Below are 20,281 nucleotides of genomic sequence, written 5' to 3' on the forward strand. Positions count from 1 at the left end.
TTTTTAATTATATATACAGTCCACTCCATAAAGTTTATTTGAATATACCTATGTGAAACAAGTTTTATGCCATCATAGTGGCAGTACAGTAAACGAAGCTGTACATATGGTCATAATGTTAATAATTATAAATTTTTTTATATTTGACCCTCAGGCTTACATAGCATAATCTGTCTGTTACAGGTTTAAACTTTACTATGGCATTTTTAAAGTTTCTAAACGCGGTTCCTAACATTCCACTGTCACTTCCACTCTTTAAAAAAATATAATCCCAGTTTCTAAGTTGTTTTATCCTTTCTGTTTTGTTTCTTGAATTGCTGTAAGCTGTAAGTTACACTACAGTAATTATTATATTATTACCAAACCGACTGTTGACTCTAAAACGTTTCCTTTCAATTTCTCCAAAGCCTTAACAAAACTAGCAAAAAAAGATTTACAACGACTTTCCTAGGACGAGGAAAATTTTTTGGCGTTCTAATACCATCAAAAACATCGTAAATATTGAAACTGAAGATCAGGACAATGACAATGGTCACTGGTTCATACGAGAAAGGAACTAATAAAGTTGTAAATATAAGCAACACTTGATTAACAGAAATCACGGGATTTTTAACATAATACTCTTGGAACATTGCTGATTAATGAAGCTTATCTAAAATATAAGAGTATACGTTGCATATCTTGGATGATTGCGAGGATCTTGGACATTTGAGGTTCGGGTTGGCGCGAGAATATTAAGAATTAACACTTTACAGAACCTACCCCTAGGTTAGGTAAAGGTGGTAGAAACCTATGTTGCATACCTGTTTGGATTGCCTTCACATTTTCTTAGTACGTAGTCTGCGGTTCCATTTTCCTCCTAGCGAAACTTGTATAAGCTGTCTTCTACTAGACCAATATTACGAATACTCAGATGTTTCTTAACTTTAAAATGTGAAGTTAGCAGTCTTATTATTATTATTATTATTATTGAACTGTTACTTTGGATATTCCTCATCGAAAGCTTCTGAAAGCACCATCGTTCTTCTTAAATCGTCTTAACTTGTCTATATTTAAGATGTCTCTTGTCATTACATGTTTGTGTCTAATTTTTCACTCATTCCAGCGTGACTGTAGTAATAATGCAGCTAGCTGCGCTGCAAGAATATGTGGTACATTTAGAGCTATAGACGATGTGCTGCTAACTCATCAGCTTTCCCAGCGTTCCTCCACGTCTTTCATGTGTATCTAAGTTACAGTCACATCGTTTTAAGTTACTAGCACTACCAAATCTTTCAAACAATCAGCCTGTATTTGATTTTATCTCGTATGAGTTGTTTGTGATGTGATTCGCCTGACTGACGGAATAAATAACTGTCCACTGGACAGTATTTGGTGGATATCATTTTAGCCTAGCAAACTGTGGCGTACTATTGGTTAATGCAAATAAAGATAACATTGTCCTCCATATCTCACTGCAATATGAATTGCCGTGTTCAGTGAATAACTAAATTAAGCAAATGGAATTATACATAGCATCGTTCTGTTATTATTGCGAAACAGAAAACAACATGTTGACCAAACATTTAAGCCTACAGGGTTCATTACCATAATTATTAGCAACACCACGTATGGTGAAAGGGACGGTTCTCGCTCCTATTTAGCTGGAATAAATAAACAAAGCAATTAGCGAGAAGAGTGTACTCACAAAGGGCATCACACATCCTGAATTTTCCCCTCCTCTTAGCCCCTAGCTTTTAGCGTTACATTCCTTTCATTTGAGTAGTTCTCGTTCCTGTTTGGACGAGTATGGTATAAGGAAGTTTTCGCATTTCGCCAAAATTACTTTCATACAGATAAAATTAACAATCAAAGCTCGCTTGTTGAACATCTCTGCAGCGAAGTTGTAAGTGTAGTTTAGAGAAATGTTAGTTGAAGACGCAGTTTATGAATGATTAAGAAAACTTTGTAAATCACTTCCCAGTTGAGTTGCATTGTCATATATTTTTTTAATATCTCACCTTGTTTGGGTAATATTTCCTGCACATCATGTTTCATTAGTGTATGGAATATTTACAAAATTTAACACTTTTGTCCAAAAATAACAGTCGCAGATTCTGTAGGTTTCAAAAGTTAGTTCAGGGAGATCAGTAATTATAAATCTTTTCAGTAACTTTTATAGAGAAAAATTGCAACACTGTTTAAATATTTTAAAATTAAAATTAATTTAAAGTACTTTTTTTGTGACTTTAAACGGAGTGGAATTTATTTGGTTACCATACACAGTATACAGGGTAATTCAATCATAATATTATTAATTTTAAGGGAAGATAGGGAAAAATGCATATTTACACTGAAAAAATCATTATACAAAGGTTTATCGAGAGTAAATCTTGACCTATCGTATTGTTCGGTGCCTAACCTAGTTTTTACTGTCTTTTTAATCCGTAGTGAACGAAACAGATTTTTTTACCTAAACAGCATGATGACTAAAATATTTTTTTACGTTTTAAATATTAACACGTATTATTTGTTTGTTAATAAAAACAAATGTATAACGATAATATTTCGATTGTTAATTATTACAAGTTTTTTGTATTATATTCAATTAATTATTCAGTTTGTAGTACGTATACTAGTGAAGATGAGTTGTTATTTTTAAATGATATAACACGATATATTTTTAATTTTTCTTTTTGAAAACCATGTCCTCACATTTTTTGTAAATATTAATTTTTCAAGCAACTATGAAAAGTGAATTCCACTCAAACCATGTTTTATAAAAATATAAATACAGGTCGCTGCATTATTGCGTCAAAGTACGATATCTCCGATATTATAGAAGATATTAAAAAAGTTATTTACAAAAGTAGTAGCCAACTTAAAACTGCGCATTTTAAAATTATTTTTGTATATACAGGGTGTTACGTATTACCAAGGTGAACCAAACATACTATTTTTTAAATGGGACACCCCATATATATTATTTTAAATTTAGATTAAGCTCATCTCTCACTCAATAGGGTTTAATTATGTTATACAGGGTATTTCAAAACTTATGGTCAATTGTATACGGGAATCATACCCATTTCAGCGTCCTGTATACCCTAGACAGAACAATTTAACAATATTTTTTTGCAGGCTTAACTTTTTGATATTGGTACAGTTTTACAAGAAAGTGGTATTTCTTTATTATTGCAACAGTTGAATATAGGGAGAGCCAAAACTCGAGCACATAATTTTCTTTTCCTTTTTTAAATGAATCAACCTGTTTTATTTTAAAATCTGAAAATACACTTTATGTTCTTTCATTTTTATAAAGCATTCCCTGAAGCTAAAATCATTAATTTCTGGGATATTTACTATTTAATAATAAAAAGAGTGCTTTAAAAAAATTCCTATTGTAGCAATTTTTTACAAAAGTTTAACACCCTATATCTTCAAAACGAAGCATCTGCGGACCAATGTTTATATGAACTATGAACTTTTTGTCTTAAAATCACTGAAATAATCGTCTGTTGAATTTATTGTACATACTTAATTCACACCCTGTATAGTCCGGGCCAATTAGGTTTCTTTTTTCAAGAATCGGACCTAAGACAAAATTTATGGGCTTAAAATTCAGTAAAAAATAAACAGAACAAAAACCCAAATTGGTGTATTTGTAGTGGTCGACCGTTAAATTGTTTATAACAGAAAAAATTGCTCTTTTTTCAATTTTTTGCTTATATCTCCGAAAATAAGCGTCGACATGAGGTATACTTATCGATTTGGTTCCTGAAAAAATTGCTATAAGCGCAAACTTTTGCGAGAACTCGCAAAACTTTTATTACATTACAAAATTAACTGTGAAGAAAGTAGTGGAAAATTTTCAGAATTAAATAAAAAAAATAAATTTGACTGAAATTGAATCTACTACAGGAAAAGATAACTTGCTGGGGTGCTCAACAAATACCCGCAATCTGAACCCCAAATCTCAAAATGGCGGCCTATTGCGAAATTATAAAGTCGAAAACGCGAGCGCGTATATCTTCTGCCCAAGTCAAGTTACCAAAATTTGATAAAAAGAGATCGAAAGGTAATTACATTATCTCGCGTTTGTGCAAACTTTAGATTTTTAAGATGCAAAATAAAAAATGTATTAATAAAAAAACAAAAAAACGGTAACTAGGGTCTTTATCTGGGCGATTTTTTAATATACAGATTTCAAAGCAATTGCATCAAATAGTGCTTAAAAAACGAATTAAAAAAAAATTATCTCGGTTCCTCGAGAAACCGAGATAATTTTTTCTTTAAACCGTAATCTAGCTGTTCTATTTAATATTTTGGAATAAACTTAGGCTCGTTGTAAAGTAGAAGACTTCCTTTAAACGCTGATTTTTTTTTAATCGATTCGACTAAGAAATGATCAAGCAAACGCTTGTTAAAGACAACGTGATTTGCACGGTGTATCTTTCAATTTTTCAAACAATTCCTGTTTTTCCAATATGTTTTACATTTAATTATTGATAATCAGTATCAAATTACGCAGAATTTTCTACATATTTACTTAATCTTACCAAAGCATTTCTCTAAATAGTGTACTATTTAATAATTTGACAGTTATTTAACTGTAATTTTATATTAGGTTTATATATAATATCCTAAGAGGTTGCTTATGTTAAACAGGACGTTATAATATGTAGCCACTTATCCTTATATCCCCTTAAAACAAGTACGTCCAAACACAATGAACTAATATTCTAAAGCAAATATTCAAGTTAAGCATTTTGTTAATATTTACTTTAATAACAGTGTCTGTGCTTTAATGGGTGTATTATATGTAATAAGAGCAAAACACTTGACAATATAACTGAGTGCTTTCGTCTAATGACATGCTATTACAGAGGCATATCCAGTAAGCTAGTACTATTTAGTAGTCGGAGATAATGGTATCCTATTAAGAGGGAGTGTAAAATACATTTAATACCATATTGTATTTGGTACAAAACTAGTGGCATTATGTAAAATCATTATAGCTTCATGTTACAGTTTAAAGAGATAGTCGAAGGAAAATTTTCCAAAATCAGGATTAGTTAGATCTTATTAAACTATTTACAAATTTTGATAAAGCAATCTACAGTTAAAACTGAGGTAAATTTAGGGCTATTATCTTATTCAAATGAAATAGGTAGCGATACTGTAGTATAACAACCCGGGTTCGATCGAAAAAAATATAAACGTAGTTGTGGCCAAAAATATGTGATCGTCATGAGGCATACCTACGTTGTATACATCTATTTTTAATTGACCGGAAGGCGCTGGCTACTAACTTTAAAGAGGGGAAGTATGGTTTACTTTTATAAAACAAAAGCAGAGTAAATACACCTAACTTTATTATTTACGTACAAAAGTCTTCAAATTAAACATGTGCCTAGAGCTCCTGCGGGGAAAAAGCATGGCAGAGAAACCCACGATCGTTGCTCTAACTACCCAAATATAAATACAAAACAACCGATAACAAAAGGCATACACTAAGATCCTTTGCTAATGATAAATAACGCCTGACTCATTTAATGTGTCACTAAATGTCACCTCACTCGAATTAGACATACACACTTCCAAGTAAAACTGAAGAGGTTTGTTGTTAGTTAGCCGGCAGGGCCGGAAGGTACTGGAGTCCGATACGGAAGGCAATCCAGCTATGAGTTGAGATTTCGGAAGATCTGTTTTAGTATTTAATTATTCTTTTTTTTTTCAGATTCGTTCCTCACGGGCGAAAATGTTAGTAAATTCAACAAGGCTCTTATATGCGTATGACATAAAGTGAGCACAATAAATGCTTTATTATTTGTTTTTCGAACAACGTAATCATGACAAAACAAGTTAAATGTATAACAAAGGAGTTGTTATTGCAATATCCAGGCAGTCACGACAATATATACACATTTTAACATGTAATAAATAATGAGCAATCTTTAATATTAATTGTAACAATGTTACGTTAGAAAAATATACGCCCCTGAGCATAAGACAATGAAGGCTAAACATATATAGAATTATTATCATGAAACGTCTATAATCATCACAATCATAAGATTACATAGAACAATTAACAACAAAGTACTTAAAGAATATTACCTGCTAATTAATACGGGTTAAACAATTTGATTTTTCACTATTTTGCAACACTGCCCGCTGATCGTCTTACTCCCATCTCCACACTGTTCTCACTTCAACTATTTAGGCTTCCTTCCGGAATTCCCCACCTATAAGCGCTTGTTTTGCGCTTCCTTCTACCAACTGTCAATATTACGTTTTCATTATTATACAACACCCACGTAACAGGTGACGTCGAGGTTGATACGATAAGTATGGTTTTGCACAATACAAAGCAGCAAGTTGAAAGGTTCAGTAAATAAAGCGTATAAAAATGGAATTGTTTGTGTAAATGCATGAATTGTGGATTTTAAAGTTATATGTGGTACAGTATAATAATCGATTATTTATAACTTTTTATATTAATGCTTTTCAAATGACCACCCACTTCCATACCAATATAAAAAAAGATAATAAAATTAATTATTGTCTTAAGTTGAAGTTCTTAATTTTGCATGATAATTAATCTACTTAATTTAGCAAAAATTATGTAGGTTAACCTGTTGATGTGTAAAAGGCACCAGAAAGAATAATTTTACTTTCTGTAACTTTATTTTGATGTAAAAGCAAATTTCTCGTATTTTTAACAGACATTAGCGGTAAAGTGAATGTGGCTTTTCATCACATTTACTTGGTTGCGAAAGCTTGCCAGATGAAACTGTCGCAGAAAGTTGTAATATGTGGAATAAAAAAAGCTCTGTATTTATCTTTCATTCACATAAAATCTTGTTAAAACATTTTAATGCGTTTTATTTTACAGGACTATCGCGACAATAAATATTTTAATGTTTTATATATTTGAACACCACCGCAATAGAGTTGAAATTTAATAAAATAAAAATTACTGAAGCCGTAACATTTTAATGGTGTAAAGTACAAAGCCTTCATAAATGATTACAAGCCACGTGACCAGTAATTTTATTTCCTTCACGTTGACAATTAAATTTCGACAAAAACAGTAAGATCAATATTACAATAAAATGCAACATCCTGTTTTACCGACTGTGATTGGTGTAATTTTTCACGAGATTCTATTCAACCAATAAGCGATCGTATTATCTCGAAGGTAGTTGTAAAGGTTTGTCATTGTTCGTTGTAAACGAATAATTAATATGGATGATACTAAGATTTAGGGATTTTTTTTTGTTGACAGTACCAGCCCTGCAATGTTGGGTTGTCTAAGCTCAGCGGTCACGTAGCTTGTAAACATTTATGAAGGCAGGGTTTATATTATGATATCTTATATTGTAACGAAATGTTGTCAATTAAAATCTATTTTCTTTAAAATTTATGTTTCCACTAGCGTCCCCATAATTAAAATTAGAGCTGCTAGTGACATTACTTATAAAGAAACAAATGAAACACCTTCAGAATTAGAAAAGTGCCCGATTAATTTTAAAGACGATAAAAAGGTATACTAAATAGGACAATTTAATAGTGTTTAATTAAAAATTTTGAAGAGGTTATTTGAAACTTGTAAAATTGGCATATCTATTGAATACTGAAACTTTTAGAAAATAAATAACTTGACGATGCCACAACCGAATGTAAAACTATTTGCATGGGCAAAATTTTATAGAGAAATCACATATGTAAAAATATATACGACGTTTCTTTTATAAAAACTAAATTCTCGAACGCCACGCTATTATTTCACCATTCTGTATATTTAAATGTAATTTTAACACAGTATTTTTTATTCCTTCCAACTTTTATTTGAACAATTTACTTTTGTATCTCGAATAAAAATCGTAGAAACATAAATGAGTAGTAACTTCATCAACAATATTTACTAGTGGCGATTTTTTTTAAGTCTTACATCATGAATTAGGATAAAGAACTATTCTGAATTTAAAATTCATCAGAATAGGAGCTCCTGAATTTTTTTGTTGACATATATTGCTTTTGCAGGAATCTCAATTTTCATACCTTATCAATTAATGCCGTTACAGTTTTTATGAACCTTTAATTCTGCGTTTACTGATGTATCGCTGCGGAAGTTTAATTACATTTTAGTTTTTTTAATGTCAAATATTTAGTGTTACCTATTAGCATAGCATACTGTAAAATTAATAAAAATGTATAATTGAACGCCAAATTGAATTTATGTACCATTAAATTTGAATTTTGAGAGTGTATATGTTAAGTGAAGAGATTTTATTAAAAGCCAAAAGATGTTAGTTTTATGATTTTTTCAATTTTATGGTAGTAGCTACCAAATAGCAAACGAAATTTTGACATTTCTGTTTAAAAGTAAATAAACTATTATTGTTGTCTCCAATAGCTTGAAAATATGAAACTTTCTTGCCATTTAACCAACACCTCTCCTCTATCCTATCCTCTAGTTCAGGAGATACTAATGGTACACACCTTAAAAGTGACTACTCTCTATATGTATATACATATGTATATTTGAATTTATTTGAATTAGCTTAATATGTGTAAAATAAATTATTTAATTACCTTATTTTACCTAATCATTCCTCAGTCTACCTACCAATTAAATTTGTAAAAAATGGCTTACTGACCTTCGTTTAACTCTATAGATTTCGCCTTTTTTTTAAATATGATTAGAAAGTAGAATTTGTTTAATCACCCTATATCAGATTCGATTTACGTATTGGGAAAAACGTTCTGTCTGAATCGCTTGTGCAGTAAAGTTCATGTATAACGTAAATCGAGCCTGCCCCGAAATCTCACTTAATATCATCCAGCCACCCGAATTGCGGCTAAACGACAGCGAATCTGGTGGCGGTATTTGCTTACTTGTAACTCTGAGCTCCACAACAATGCTTGTCGGGGGATGGGTAGACATTTGGCACTCGTAGAGGCCGGCATCCGAGGGCTGAACCTTCTTGATAAGAAGGCCCCAATTCTGTAGGTGTCGAACATGCTCCACCATGAAGCGATCGTCGGTATTGTAGGTCGCCAAGCCCACTGTCAACAGATGATAATCGTGTTTCCTTACCCACGAAACCTGAGGACAATAGGAGAACGACCTTAATTATCGTGTTCCTTACCAAACCTTTAAGTAGGAAGGGTGCACAGTAAATAATCTTAATTAGGTGAATAAGGCAACTTAATCTTTAATATTTCCTTTCGCTTATTAAAAGAATATAAAATGAGGGTTTTCAGAAATAAAATAATTGCTTCTAAATAAATAAAAAACGTAAATTGCATCATTAGTTGTTGAGTTGTCATAAAATATTTGTCCATATTTTTAATTATGCGGAATATAGGTACTGCTAATGTTAACAAAATTAATTGTCTTTATTAAAGACTTTGATTTGATTTTCAAGCTGCATGTTTGAATTTAGAATCAAGTGAAGTTCAAAATAATTAATAAAGAGTGTCCCAAAATTCACGAAAGAAGTAATTTTTACAGAAAAAACAGGGAAAGTATACAGTAAAGGGTTATTATTACGACGTAAACTACGATTTCCCGTGAATTGCATTGAAATATGTGAATAATTAACGATTCACGAACCCTTTAAAGAGAAGGTACTTGCTAAGTAAAATATCTCGGCTTCTATTCATCGTAGAAACTTCTTTTCTTTTAACTGGGGTAGCTCGTTTCTCTTTTATTTTCGCTTATTTTCCTGGTGTAAACCCTAAACGGAAGACAGGAGGTACCTTCGTGCCTCGATTTACATTTTCCAGAATATTGGATTGGAAAAAATGGACCTATTATATGGCCTGTCAGGTTCCCTGCTCTCAACGAGCTTGATTTTTTTACTGGGGTAATATGAAGCAACTGGTGTATATTAAACCCAGTAAATTTACTTCAAAAAATTAATGGAGCCGCCGAGCAAATTCAAGCAACCGTTGATTTACGAAGGGTTTACAATTCCTTGGTCAAATGATGTCGGACATGCATTGAAGTAAATGGGCAGAATTTCAAGTATTTATTTAAATAATTGTTTTCTATTTTTATTTTTAATATTGTCATCTTGCTAAAATAATTTCGTTTTTGTTACACAACTTTAATTTTTATTAAAAAAAAAATACATACAAAACTTGTTTAGTTTCTTCATATTCATTAAGCCGCAGCTACATGAGAAACTGTACCTCAACATTAAACAACTTTGTTTTTTATAATGACAGGTACCTACTAGATAACAAGAAATAAAATTTTTACATGCATTTTTCTACAAACGCAGTCGATATTTTGCTCAAAAACGGTTCATTTTTGAGCTATGAAATAAGGGCGCATTATTTGTTCAGAATCGATTGCAGATTCAGGAAAACGTAATCAAATTACATAAAACTAGGATATGCAAAAGTTATGAAGACATAACCTTGGGAACAAGTTGGCTTAGGCCGCTTCTGGCGTCAGATCGAAATAAGCGCCATAAAGTCTTCTTCTTTAATAGATGTACACTTCATCCAAAAATTACATAAATCCCTGAAAGGGTTTTTGTGTTATTGCGGAAAGTTATTATTTTTTTCTAAACAACACCCTGTAACTCAGTAAGAGTGCATCACAGAATAATATTTNTAGAAAGTAGAATTTGTTTAATCACCCTATATCAGATTCGATTTACGTATTGGGAAAAACGTTCTGTCTGAATCGCTTGTGCAGTAAAGTTCATGTATAACGTAAATCGAGCCTGCCCCGAAATCTCACTTAATATCATCCAGCCACCCGAATTGCGGCTAAACGACAGCGAATCTGGTGGCGGTATTTGCTTACTTGTAACTCTGAGCTCCACAACAATGCTTGTCGGGGGATGGGTAGACATTTGGCACTCGTAGAGGCCGGCATCCGAGGGCTGAACCTTCTTGATAAGAAGGCCCCAATTCTGTAGGTGTCGAACATGCTCCACCATGAAGCGATCGTCGGTATTGTAGGTCGCCAAGCCCACTGTCAACAGATGATAATCGTGTTTCCTTACCCACGAAACCTGAGGACAATAGGAGAACGACCTTAATTATCGTGTTCCTTACCAAACCTTTAAGTAGGAAGGGTGCACAGTAAATAATCTTAATTAGGTGAATAAGGCAACTTAATCTTTAATATTTCCTTTCGCTTATTAAAAGAATATAAAATGAGGGTTTTCAGAAATAAAATAATTGCTTCTAAATAAATAAAAAACGTAAATTGCATCATTAGTTGTTGAGTTGTCATAAAATATTTGTCCATATTTTTAATTATGCGGAATATAGGTACTGCTAATGTTAACAAAATTAATTGTCTTTATTAAAGACTTTGATTTGATTTTCAAGCTGCATGTTTGAATTTAGAATCAAGTGAAGTTCAAAATAATTAATAAAGAGTGTCCCAAAATTCACGAAAGAAGTAATTTTTACAGAAAAAACAGGGAAAGTATACAGTAAAGGGTTATTATTACGACGTAAACTACGATTTCCCGTGAATTGCATTGAAATATGTGAATAATTAACGATTCACGAACCCTTTAAAGAGAAGGTACTTGCTAAGTAAAATATCTCGGCTTCTATTCATCGTAGAAACTTCTTTTCTTTTAACTGGGGTAGCTCGTTTCTCTTTTATTTTCGCTTATTTTCCTGGTGTAAACCCTAAACGGAAGACAGGAGGTACCTTCGTGCCTCGATTTACATTTTCCAGAATATTGGATTGGAAAAAATGGACCTATTATATGGCCTGTCAGGTTCCCTGATCTCAACGAGCTTGATTTTTTACTGGGGTAATATGAAGCAACTGGTGTATATTAAACCCAGTAAATTTACTTCAAAAAATTAATGGAGCCGCCGAGCAAATTCAAGCAACCGTTGATTTACGAAGGGTTTACAATTCCCTGGTCAAATGATGTCGGGCATGCATTGAAGGAAATGGGCAGCATTTCAAGTTTTTATTTAAATAATTGTTTTCTATTTTTATTTTTAATATTGTCATCTTGCTAACATAATTTCGTTTCTGTTACATAATTTTCATTTTTTATAAAAAAAAATTAATACAAAACTTGTTTAGTTTCTTCATATTCACTAAGCTACATGAGAAACTGTACCTCAACAGTAAACAACTTTGTTTTTTATAATGACAGGTACCTACTAGATAACAAGAAATAAAATTTTTACATGCATTTTTCTACAAATGCAGTCGATATTTTGAACCCAATTTGCTCAAAAACAGTTCATTTTTGAGCTATGAAATAAGGGTGCATTATTTGTTCAGAATCGATTACAGATTCAGGAAAACGTAATCAAATTACATAAAACTAGGATATGCAAAAGTTATGAAGACATAACCTTGAGAACAAGTTGGCTTAGGCCGCTTCTGGCGTCAGATCGAAATAAGCGCCATAAAGTTTTAATGATCTTTAATAGCTGTACACTTCATCCAAAAATTACATAAATTCCTGAAAGGTTTTTTGAGTTATTGCGGAAAGTTATTATTTTTTTCTAAACAACACCCTGTAACTCAGTAAGAGTGCATCACAGAATAATATTTTATAAGAATTTTAACCTTATTTTGGTCTGGTCTACACCCTGGTAAATTTTGTACACTGACACTGGGACATCCTGTATACAGTTCACATAAATAATTTGGAGAACATACAGAGGAAATTTTATAAAGAATTCGTATAACCCCCCCCCCCCATTAATTTCCCTCAGAATCTTCTATTAAATCATTTTGGCGTGAATTCTTTAGAGTCTAGAAAATCAATGTACTCGATCATTTTCTTGCATAAGATAATCCAAAACATCTTTGACTGCCCTCATATATTAGGTTATTTAACTTTAATGTGCCTAGGTTAACTTCGCGTTGTCCTGTATCCTTCCGTTTGTAGGCAAACGGCAAACGAAAGCTAGGGCTTTCGCACAAATCTCTTAAAAGCTTCCCCATTGTTTGAGGCATGTTCAAGCTATACAAAAATTGCACATCTTGTAGATGTTTTTAATTGTACCATACATGAAATTAAAGAAAACATACTATATTTTGAGCATGATCTAAATGAATTGAATATAAATGTGTTATTCATAGATTGTTTGTATATTACTCATAACTTTATGTACTTTTTCTGTCTTCTCCATATTACTTGTCACATGTTTGTCTTATTTATTAATTATATAGGTTTTAACCCTCTTTTTTTCTGTATTTCTCTATATTGTAATTATTCTTTGTACTTCCATTCCGTAATTGAAATTTCGTTTCTGTGGAATTGTGTATCTAAAATAAAGCAGCATATTTTGGACGAAAATTGCCATCTGTAGCTGCCAAATCTTCATTATTGTTAAAATATCGCTCAACAATGAAAACGCGTTGAAATTTTGGAATATCCAATAGTATTCAAATATCAAGACAAGTCATGTAGTCGTATAGAAGGTACTTGAGAAATCGAATAGTTCTTAATTTTTATAATACATCTGTTAAGAAATAGAATCGGACTTAAGGAAAGATTTATATTTAAAAAATTACATCTTAAATTCTAATCTTAATATTATTAAAACATTACATTATATAAACACTGAGGGTAACTTGTAAGTTGATGTATTGTTTTCAAATATATTTAAATGACAATTTTAGAAAAACAATCATTTCATATTTAAAGCATACTCCCCTATATTTCTCAGATTGCTCGAGTGAATCCAAACTCTTAGTCATACGTATTTTCGTTAAAGATTGGGTCAGGTTACGCAGGAATTTTTAAAAAAACCTCATCTCAAGTGAAGTAGTTTCTAGATACATCAAGTGATGTGATTTGATTAATCCCTAGTGTGTACACGCTAAAGGGTAATCGTGACCTTATTTGCTAAGGGCGATTCAGTTATAACAATGCTTGTCCTGAAAGAAAAAAAATATATTATTCCTATAATCAATAGAGCCTTTATTAAGACATACTGGTATAATCATTAATGCAGTCAATAATTTTTTTCCAGTATAATGACATATCATTAAATAGGCGCACATATTCGTTAATAAGGAAGATAGTAGGTTATTAAATATCTCTGTATAATAATTTATCATCCACCGTAGTAGCCTAGCGATCAGTATATCAAATATAAACTGACTGACGTTAACACATCTATTAAAATCATTTAAAATGTATCTATACATTTTCAAGATAATAAGATATATTATAAAAATGGAAAAAGTAATATGTTTAGTTTATTAATAATATCTTCGGTTCAGGGGAAATTCGTCATTTAAACTTAAATCGGATCTTTTAACAAAGACTTCAGTTATTTCACCTCTCTTCTTTAATTTCTATCCCAACATTATTGTTATTAATTTTTTTAATCTTCAACCACAAAACAAAGTTAACAAAACAGTAGTTTTATTTTCCTCTATATTTTAAAATGTGTCCTCTGCTTTTGACGATTCTTTGTTTGAACTTCTCATTTTCTTCTTGCAATAATTCCGATTTTCGTTATTTGGAACTTTAAATCGAGTAGAATTTAATATACAGGGTGTAAGTAAATAACTGCGAAAAAAATAAGAACATGATTCTTTGTTGAGGGGAGGGGCTTTCATTTAAAAAATATCTACTCCTCTCCTTTTTGCTATTTAGTTTTTATTATTTTCCTTAAATATGGTGAGTTCTACAAACACAAAATTACGTGTACTTCTACAATCGAGCATTTATTTACTGGATAATTTATTGATCTTCCCCTTTGGTTAGAAGAAGCAGAAGTAACAGCCACTACAAATAATAACTTTTCTCTATTGCCAATATGATTGTGCATGTATTTAAAAATGTGCTTTAGGTGGCTTGATTTATTTGAAAAGTTTTATTTTGTTATATCTTTTGAAGGAAACAGTTTTAAGTAAAGTAAAACAAATTAAGCCATAGCGCACACAGAATTTTACTCAATAGCAGAACTTTTATTATGAAAAAAATACATTAAAGTTAAAGAAAAAGACGCCCTAATTATAAATGGAAAATCATAAAAGGAACTGAGTATCTCCCACCATTACACAAAACTCCGAGTGTCGAAATATTGATCCACGCATCCGGTTAAAAATCCATAGAGAATTTTAAATTACTGCATCTAATCAACATGGTTTCTTAATTCTTGAATATCTTTCACATATGTTTTGTACATCGGTTTTCAAATTATCCAATATACAAAACTTTGTAGAATTTAAATTGGGTGTACCAAGAGAAAAAACTATGGTCTGTCATGATATTTATGCTTCGTTTAAATATTGTCTTACATAAACATGAGTAGGAGCCCCATCATAAACCAAAGCTGAACTCTGTCACCTAGAGGCACATCTTCAATAAATACTGGAATTTAGGTGAAAGAAATTTTGAAAATTTTCAAGAATTCCAATGCACACATTCCGAGAAAACTGTTGTTGATGACTAACTTCGGTTAAGGCAAATCGAAATTCTTCTTATTACGAATTATGATCATACAGGTCAACATTTAGTTTGGAAAGAACCATCGGACTCTACCTAAGTACCCAGGGGTTTTTGGAGTCGCTAGTTCCGATGCCGAGGTCGGTTACACTCACGTCAGGTTCAAGGTTATTTGAAGGTCAAACTAAGAAAAAGTGGCTGACAAAATTCATACATAGGTTTTTTGGGTCACTGAGTCTGAACCGATGTCGGTTGGCTTTTATCACCTCATGTCCAAGGTCGTTTGAAGGTTACAGTAAGGACAAGATGTGAAAAAAATTGGAAAAATGAATGTTCACCTGCCTACTTTTGTCTGTATAAATGCTTGCTTTTTTACCTGTACACCTGTTTGTTAGTCTGTATTTATCATTCGCCTGTATTTTCTCTCTGTCCATCTACCTGACATCCTACCTTTCTACCTGCCTTCCTGTTGGTAATTTTGTCTACTTTCCTGTCTGACTAAATGAGTAAATATCTGGGAGCTTTTAGTGAAAAACAAGGAGAAAGAATGCACCAGGACCTGAATGAGTTTGAACAAAGATATCAAGGTGTTTGGGGGAAGAATATGTTAGCAGACTATTGCTGGAATCTAAAGAGAGACACAAATAAAGTACATTTATAAGAAAAACGATTCGAAGATCTCTGTCCATCTACCTGATATCCTGCTTTTCTACCTGCCTTCCTGTTGGTAATTTTGTCTACCTTCCTGTTTGACTAAATGATAAATGTTTGTCTGTTTTTCTGCCTCCTGTCTAAATGTCATATGAATCTGAAACTTTATTTTCTTGATTCTCATCTTGATTGGTTCCCAGAAAATCTGGGAGCTTTTAGTGAAAAACAAGAAGAAAGAATGCGCTAGGACCTGAGTGTGTTTGAACAAAGATATCAAGGTGTTTGTGGGAAGAATGTGTTAACAGACTATTGCTGGAATCTAAAAAGAGGCACAAATAAAGCATATACGAGTATAATAAAAACGATTCGAAGATCGTTCCGGGAACAACGTAAGCGTTCTCGTCCGAATTTCGATTAATACACTTAAGTTGAGAGAAGCGTAAAATCAGATGCATTTTACACAGTTACCATAGTCAATACCAAATACATATGAGTAATTTCGGAATTAATGCGATTTTGCTAATTGAGTAATAAATTAAATTTCCACAGAAAGCACTCAAGTAACGAAAATATTATTAATAATTTTTAGCAACACCATGTGCAGACCAGGAACATATTTTTTTTTTTACTTAGAAACTATTACATTTACGAAGAAAATAGAGGAGATCAATGTTTCAAATGAATCAATCAAGCTTTGTAATTACCATATTGGCTACAGAAAAAGGTTACATAGGAAATTATTTATAGGGGTGATTAGTTCTACTCAGATCAATATATTATGCAGTGAATTTATTTATTTATTTAAAATTACACTGCTCACGGGAAAATCCCAGTTACAGAGCAGGAAAAAAACAAAAAATATAGTAGGCAATTACAAAATACAGTAGAAAAAACAATAAACACTAGGAAATACATAGAAAATACAACAAAATATGACAAACAATAAGTATATTAAAACAAAGTTATCCTTAAAATTATTTTCTTAATACTAGGTAATGTCGTATGGAAAATATCAAAGCTGTCCTGCAAATTAGCAAAATTACGACACATTACATATAAAGGAGAATAGTGCAATACATTAGTTCTAGCCGTTCTCAAATAAAAAGTCTCAGTAGTACGAGAGGTAGCCCTACGGACATTGAAATTAAGTTTGCACAGTAATTCAGAGCAATCAATATTAGCACAAACCAAATTAAAAAGGAAAATAACACTATGCATATTACGCTGAATCGTTAAAGATTTGTAACCGTACTTTACTAGAAGTAAGTGCTGCGAATAACCGATAGGTGGATATATTTTAATTTCTTTATAATATAAAAATTTTAAAAATCTTCGTTGCGTTTTCTCCAAAAGATTGATGTGGTTTGCATAATTAGGGGCCTAAATAATAGAACAATACTCCCGTCTTGATCTGACGAAACAGTTGTACAACAACTTTATGGTGTCCACATTAGAGAATTCGCGAGAATTACGAATTACAAAACCTAAACTTTTGTTAACTTCAGAAATTATTCTATTTATGTGAAAGGCGAAATTTAACTCTTGGTCAAAATAAACCCCTAAATCTTTAATAAAATTGGGTTTATCAAGAGGGACGTTATTTATCATGTATTGATGATTAAAACTAATCTTTTTGCGAGAAAAAGTGAAGGTTTTGCATTTGCCAATGTTCAGTGGCAGCCCATTAGATTCACACCAAAGGTTAAGTCTGTCAAGGTTTTCCTGTAGATTAACGCAGTCCTCAACTGTTTTTATCCTTAAATATATTTTTATATCATCAGCATATAAAAGATGAGGGACATTCAAACATCCAACTACATTGTTAATAAATATATTAAATAATATGGGCCCAGGATGGATCCCTGAGGAACATCTGACACAACCGGAAAATTGTTTGATGTGAATCCTCTGAAATACACGTATTGATGTCTGTCAGAAAGGTACGAATACAAAAGATGTAGCAATTACAATGAAAGGAATCGGTATAAATCTCATCCACTTGCTCTTGATTATCCAAAGCCTCTGATAGATATTGTGTAAAGCATGCTAAGTTTGTTGTAGTGGATCGACCTCGCATAAAGCCATGCTGGTTGTAATTGATAGTATTCTTTACATGATTGTACATCATATCATGAAGAGAAAATTCAAATACTTTACTAAAATTATTTATTATAGAAATAGGGCATTAATCACCGACATTATTAACATCTCCATTTTTAAAAATAGGACACACACGCGATAATTTCCAAACATCAGGTATCTTGTTGCTAGTCAAAATTAAGTTAAAAATTGTCTATTTGATAGTAGAAAAAGTGTACATAATTTCGTTTTTGCAAATTACTATGTTTATCAATATCTTATTGTCTTATTTTTATTATCTTAAAATAAAATACGCTAAATAACCCATTCTGCAAAACGTGTCACGTTAGCGAATAAACTAGTAATTGGCGGCATTGTAAACATCTCGGTACTTTCCACTTGAGCAGCAGCGAAGTTCATAAAAGTTTGCGTAATCTGTTTGGGATAAACAAGCCGTGAGCGTGTTGGTAGAACAACATTTCGCCGCTTGAATATTTATCTCTCTTTATCCAATATTTGCGTTTTTGATAAGTTGCAAAATTCAATTTGGAGCTTATTTTCCATAGGTGCTAAAATATTTACTTTCGTAGAAACTACCGATTCAAGTAGCAGCACAGGATGAAGTTATATGGTGTGCACAAAGGAATAAACGGGTACAGGTGTGCAGTTCCTGGGATTAAAGAAGATACGATTTAGCTGGGAAGAGATATATTGCAGCGAATATGAATATTATTTACTTGCATGCAAAATTAATTTTTTGTAGAACTGCATAAGTCTATAACCAAGAACAAATAATATTGATAAAAAAAATTAATATCTTTAATGCTACAAATTAATTATAGATGTATGAAGTTATGTTCAAATTTAAATTTTGTCACGCGATCAAGAGAGCACTGTGACGTCAGTTAGTGTGACCGAGAACACAACCTGCTACTCTGCCATCTTCCGCCTAGTCCACAATTTAAAACATTTATTTTGTGCTTCAAAATTTAATATTTATTAATTAACAAACCTCTAATTTCTAATAGCTTCGCTATATGATTATATAAGGTTATAGATGATTTCTAGACATAGGTATAGAAAAATATTTGTAAGTTGCCCATTGTTTGTCCAATTGGAACTATTGCAATTAAAGAAACAACACAGAACGCATATAAAAAATGTACAACTTCTTATTCACAAGCAGCTTCAATTAGATATTAAAATAGTTAGAATACCGTGAAATATATACCATATATTGTTGAAATAGGTTTGACATCGATGTTACTAATATGTTAGGAATGCATTTCCATATTTATTTTAAGTATAGAACATATCAGTTTATAAATAAGTACGTAGATTTTAATTGCACGCATACTATGCATATAAAAGTATTATTTTTACATGTGATTTTTTCTTTCATATTACTCTTACAGAAATATTCCAATTTTAAAAAGTTAATTCATGTGTTTTTTTATTCATAATAAAACTGAAATGTAAGGATAAGCTTTACTTTGGAAATTGCAAATTGCAATTTGTTATTATTCATAACTTCACTCATATTCAAAAATAAGTTTTTATTTGTTAACAACGAATTAGTCAAATGTATTAAATCGTTAGAAATGATTCACTAACTCCATTTTTATAAAAGTTCCTCACAAAGTTAAATTATGAAACTTGCAACTAAAAAACAATTTCAAACACAGCTTTGAAACAGAAATATTTTATTTTTTAACAAAAAATCATCATAGAATAATTAACTTTTTCATATTGCATTGTATTCAGTACTGATAGTTTTCAAAAGGCTTACGTTTCGTTGTATATTTCCACGGGATTTTTTATCCATATGGAACAAACATTATTTGGTTCGGAGTGTAATGTCAAATGCGTTTAACATATATTTTTTTGACAATGAGCTCTGTACTGCAATTTTTTTAGTGAACTGATGTAGTAGGTGATTTTCATGTTCTATTGTGTGTGACCCTGATAATAATTTTAAATTTATACAGAAAGAGAAATTTTTACAGGTGAGTGTTTGTGAGAATTTTTTGATGGGTTCATAGATCGATACTATAACATAACATATCAATAGTTTATTGATGTTTATTTCTTTCATAGTCTCTTCAAGGCATTACCACGTTAATTGTATTGTATTAATTAAAAAACTG

At 31.5% G+C, this 20,281-nt stretch overlaps 1 protein-coding gene across 1 annotated transcript in view; it reads right to left on the minus strand.

Annotated features, from left to right (window-relative positions):
- Nucleotides 1-20,281, minus strand: part of LOC108906941 — a 163,525-nt gene that overhangs the window by 35,479 nt on the left and 107,765 nt on the right. Inside the window, exon 4 of the mRNA XM_018710389.1 lies at nucleotides 10,811-11,021. Coding sequence (XP_018565905.1) covers nucleotides 10,811-11,021 — 211 coding nt within the window. The remainder of the gene's footprint in view (nucleotides 1-10,810; nucleotides 11,022-20,281) is intronic.

The sequence above is a fragment of the Anoplophora glabripennis genome, unplaced genomic scaffold (assembly GCF_000390285.2).
Source record: "Anoplophora glabripennis isolate ALB-LARVAE unplaced genomic scaffold, Agla_2.0 scaffold219, whole genome shotgun sequence".
Classification (NCBI taxonomy): Eukaryota; Metazoa; Arthropoda; class Insecta; order Coleoptera; family Cerambycidae; genus Anoplophora; species Anoplophora glabripennis.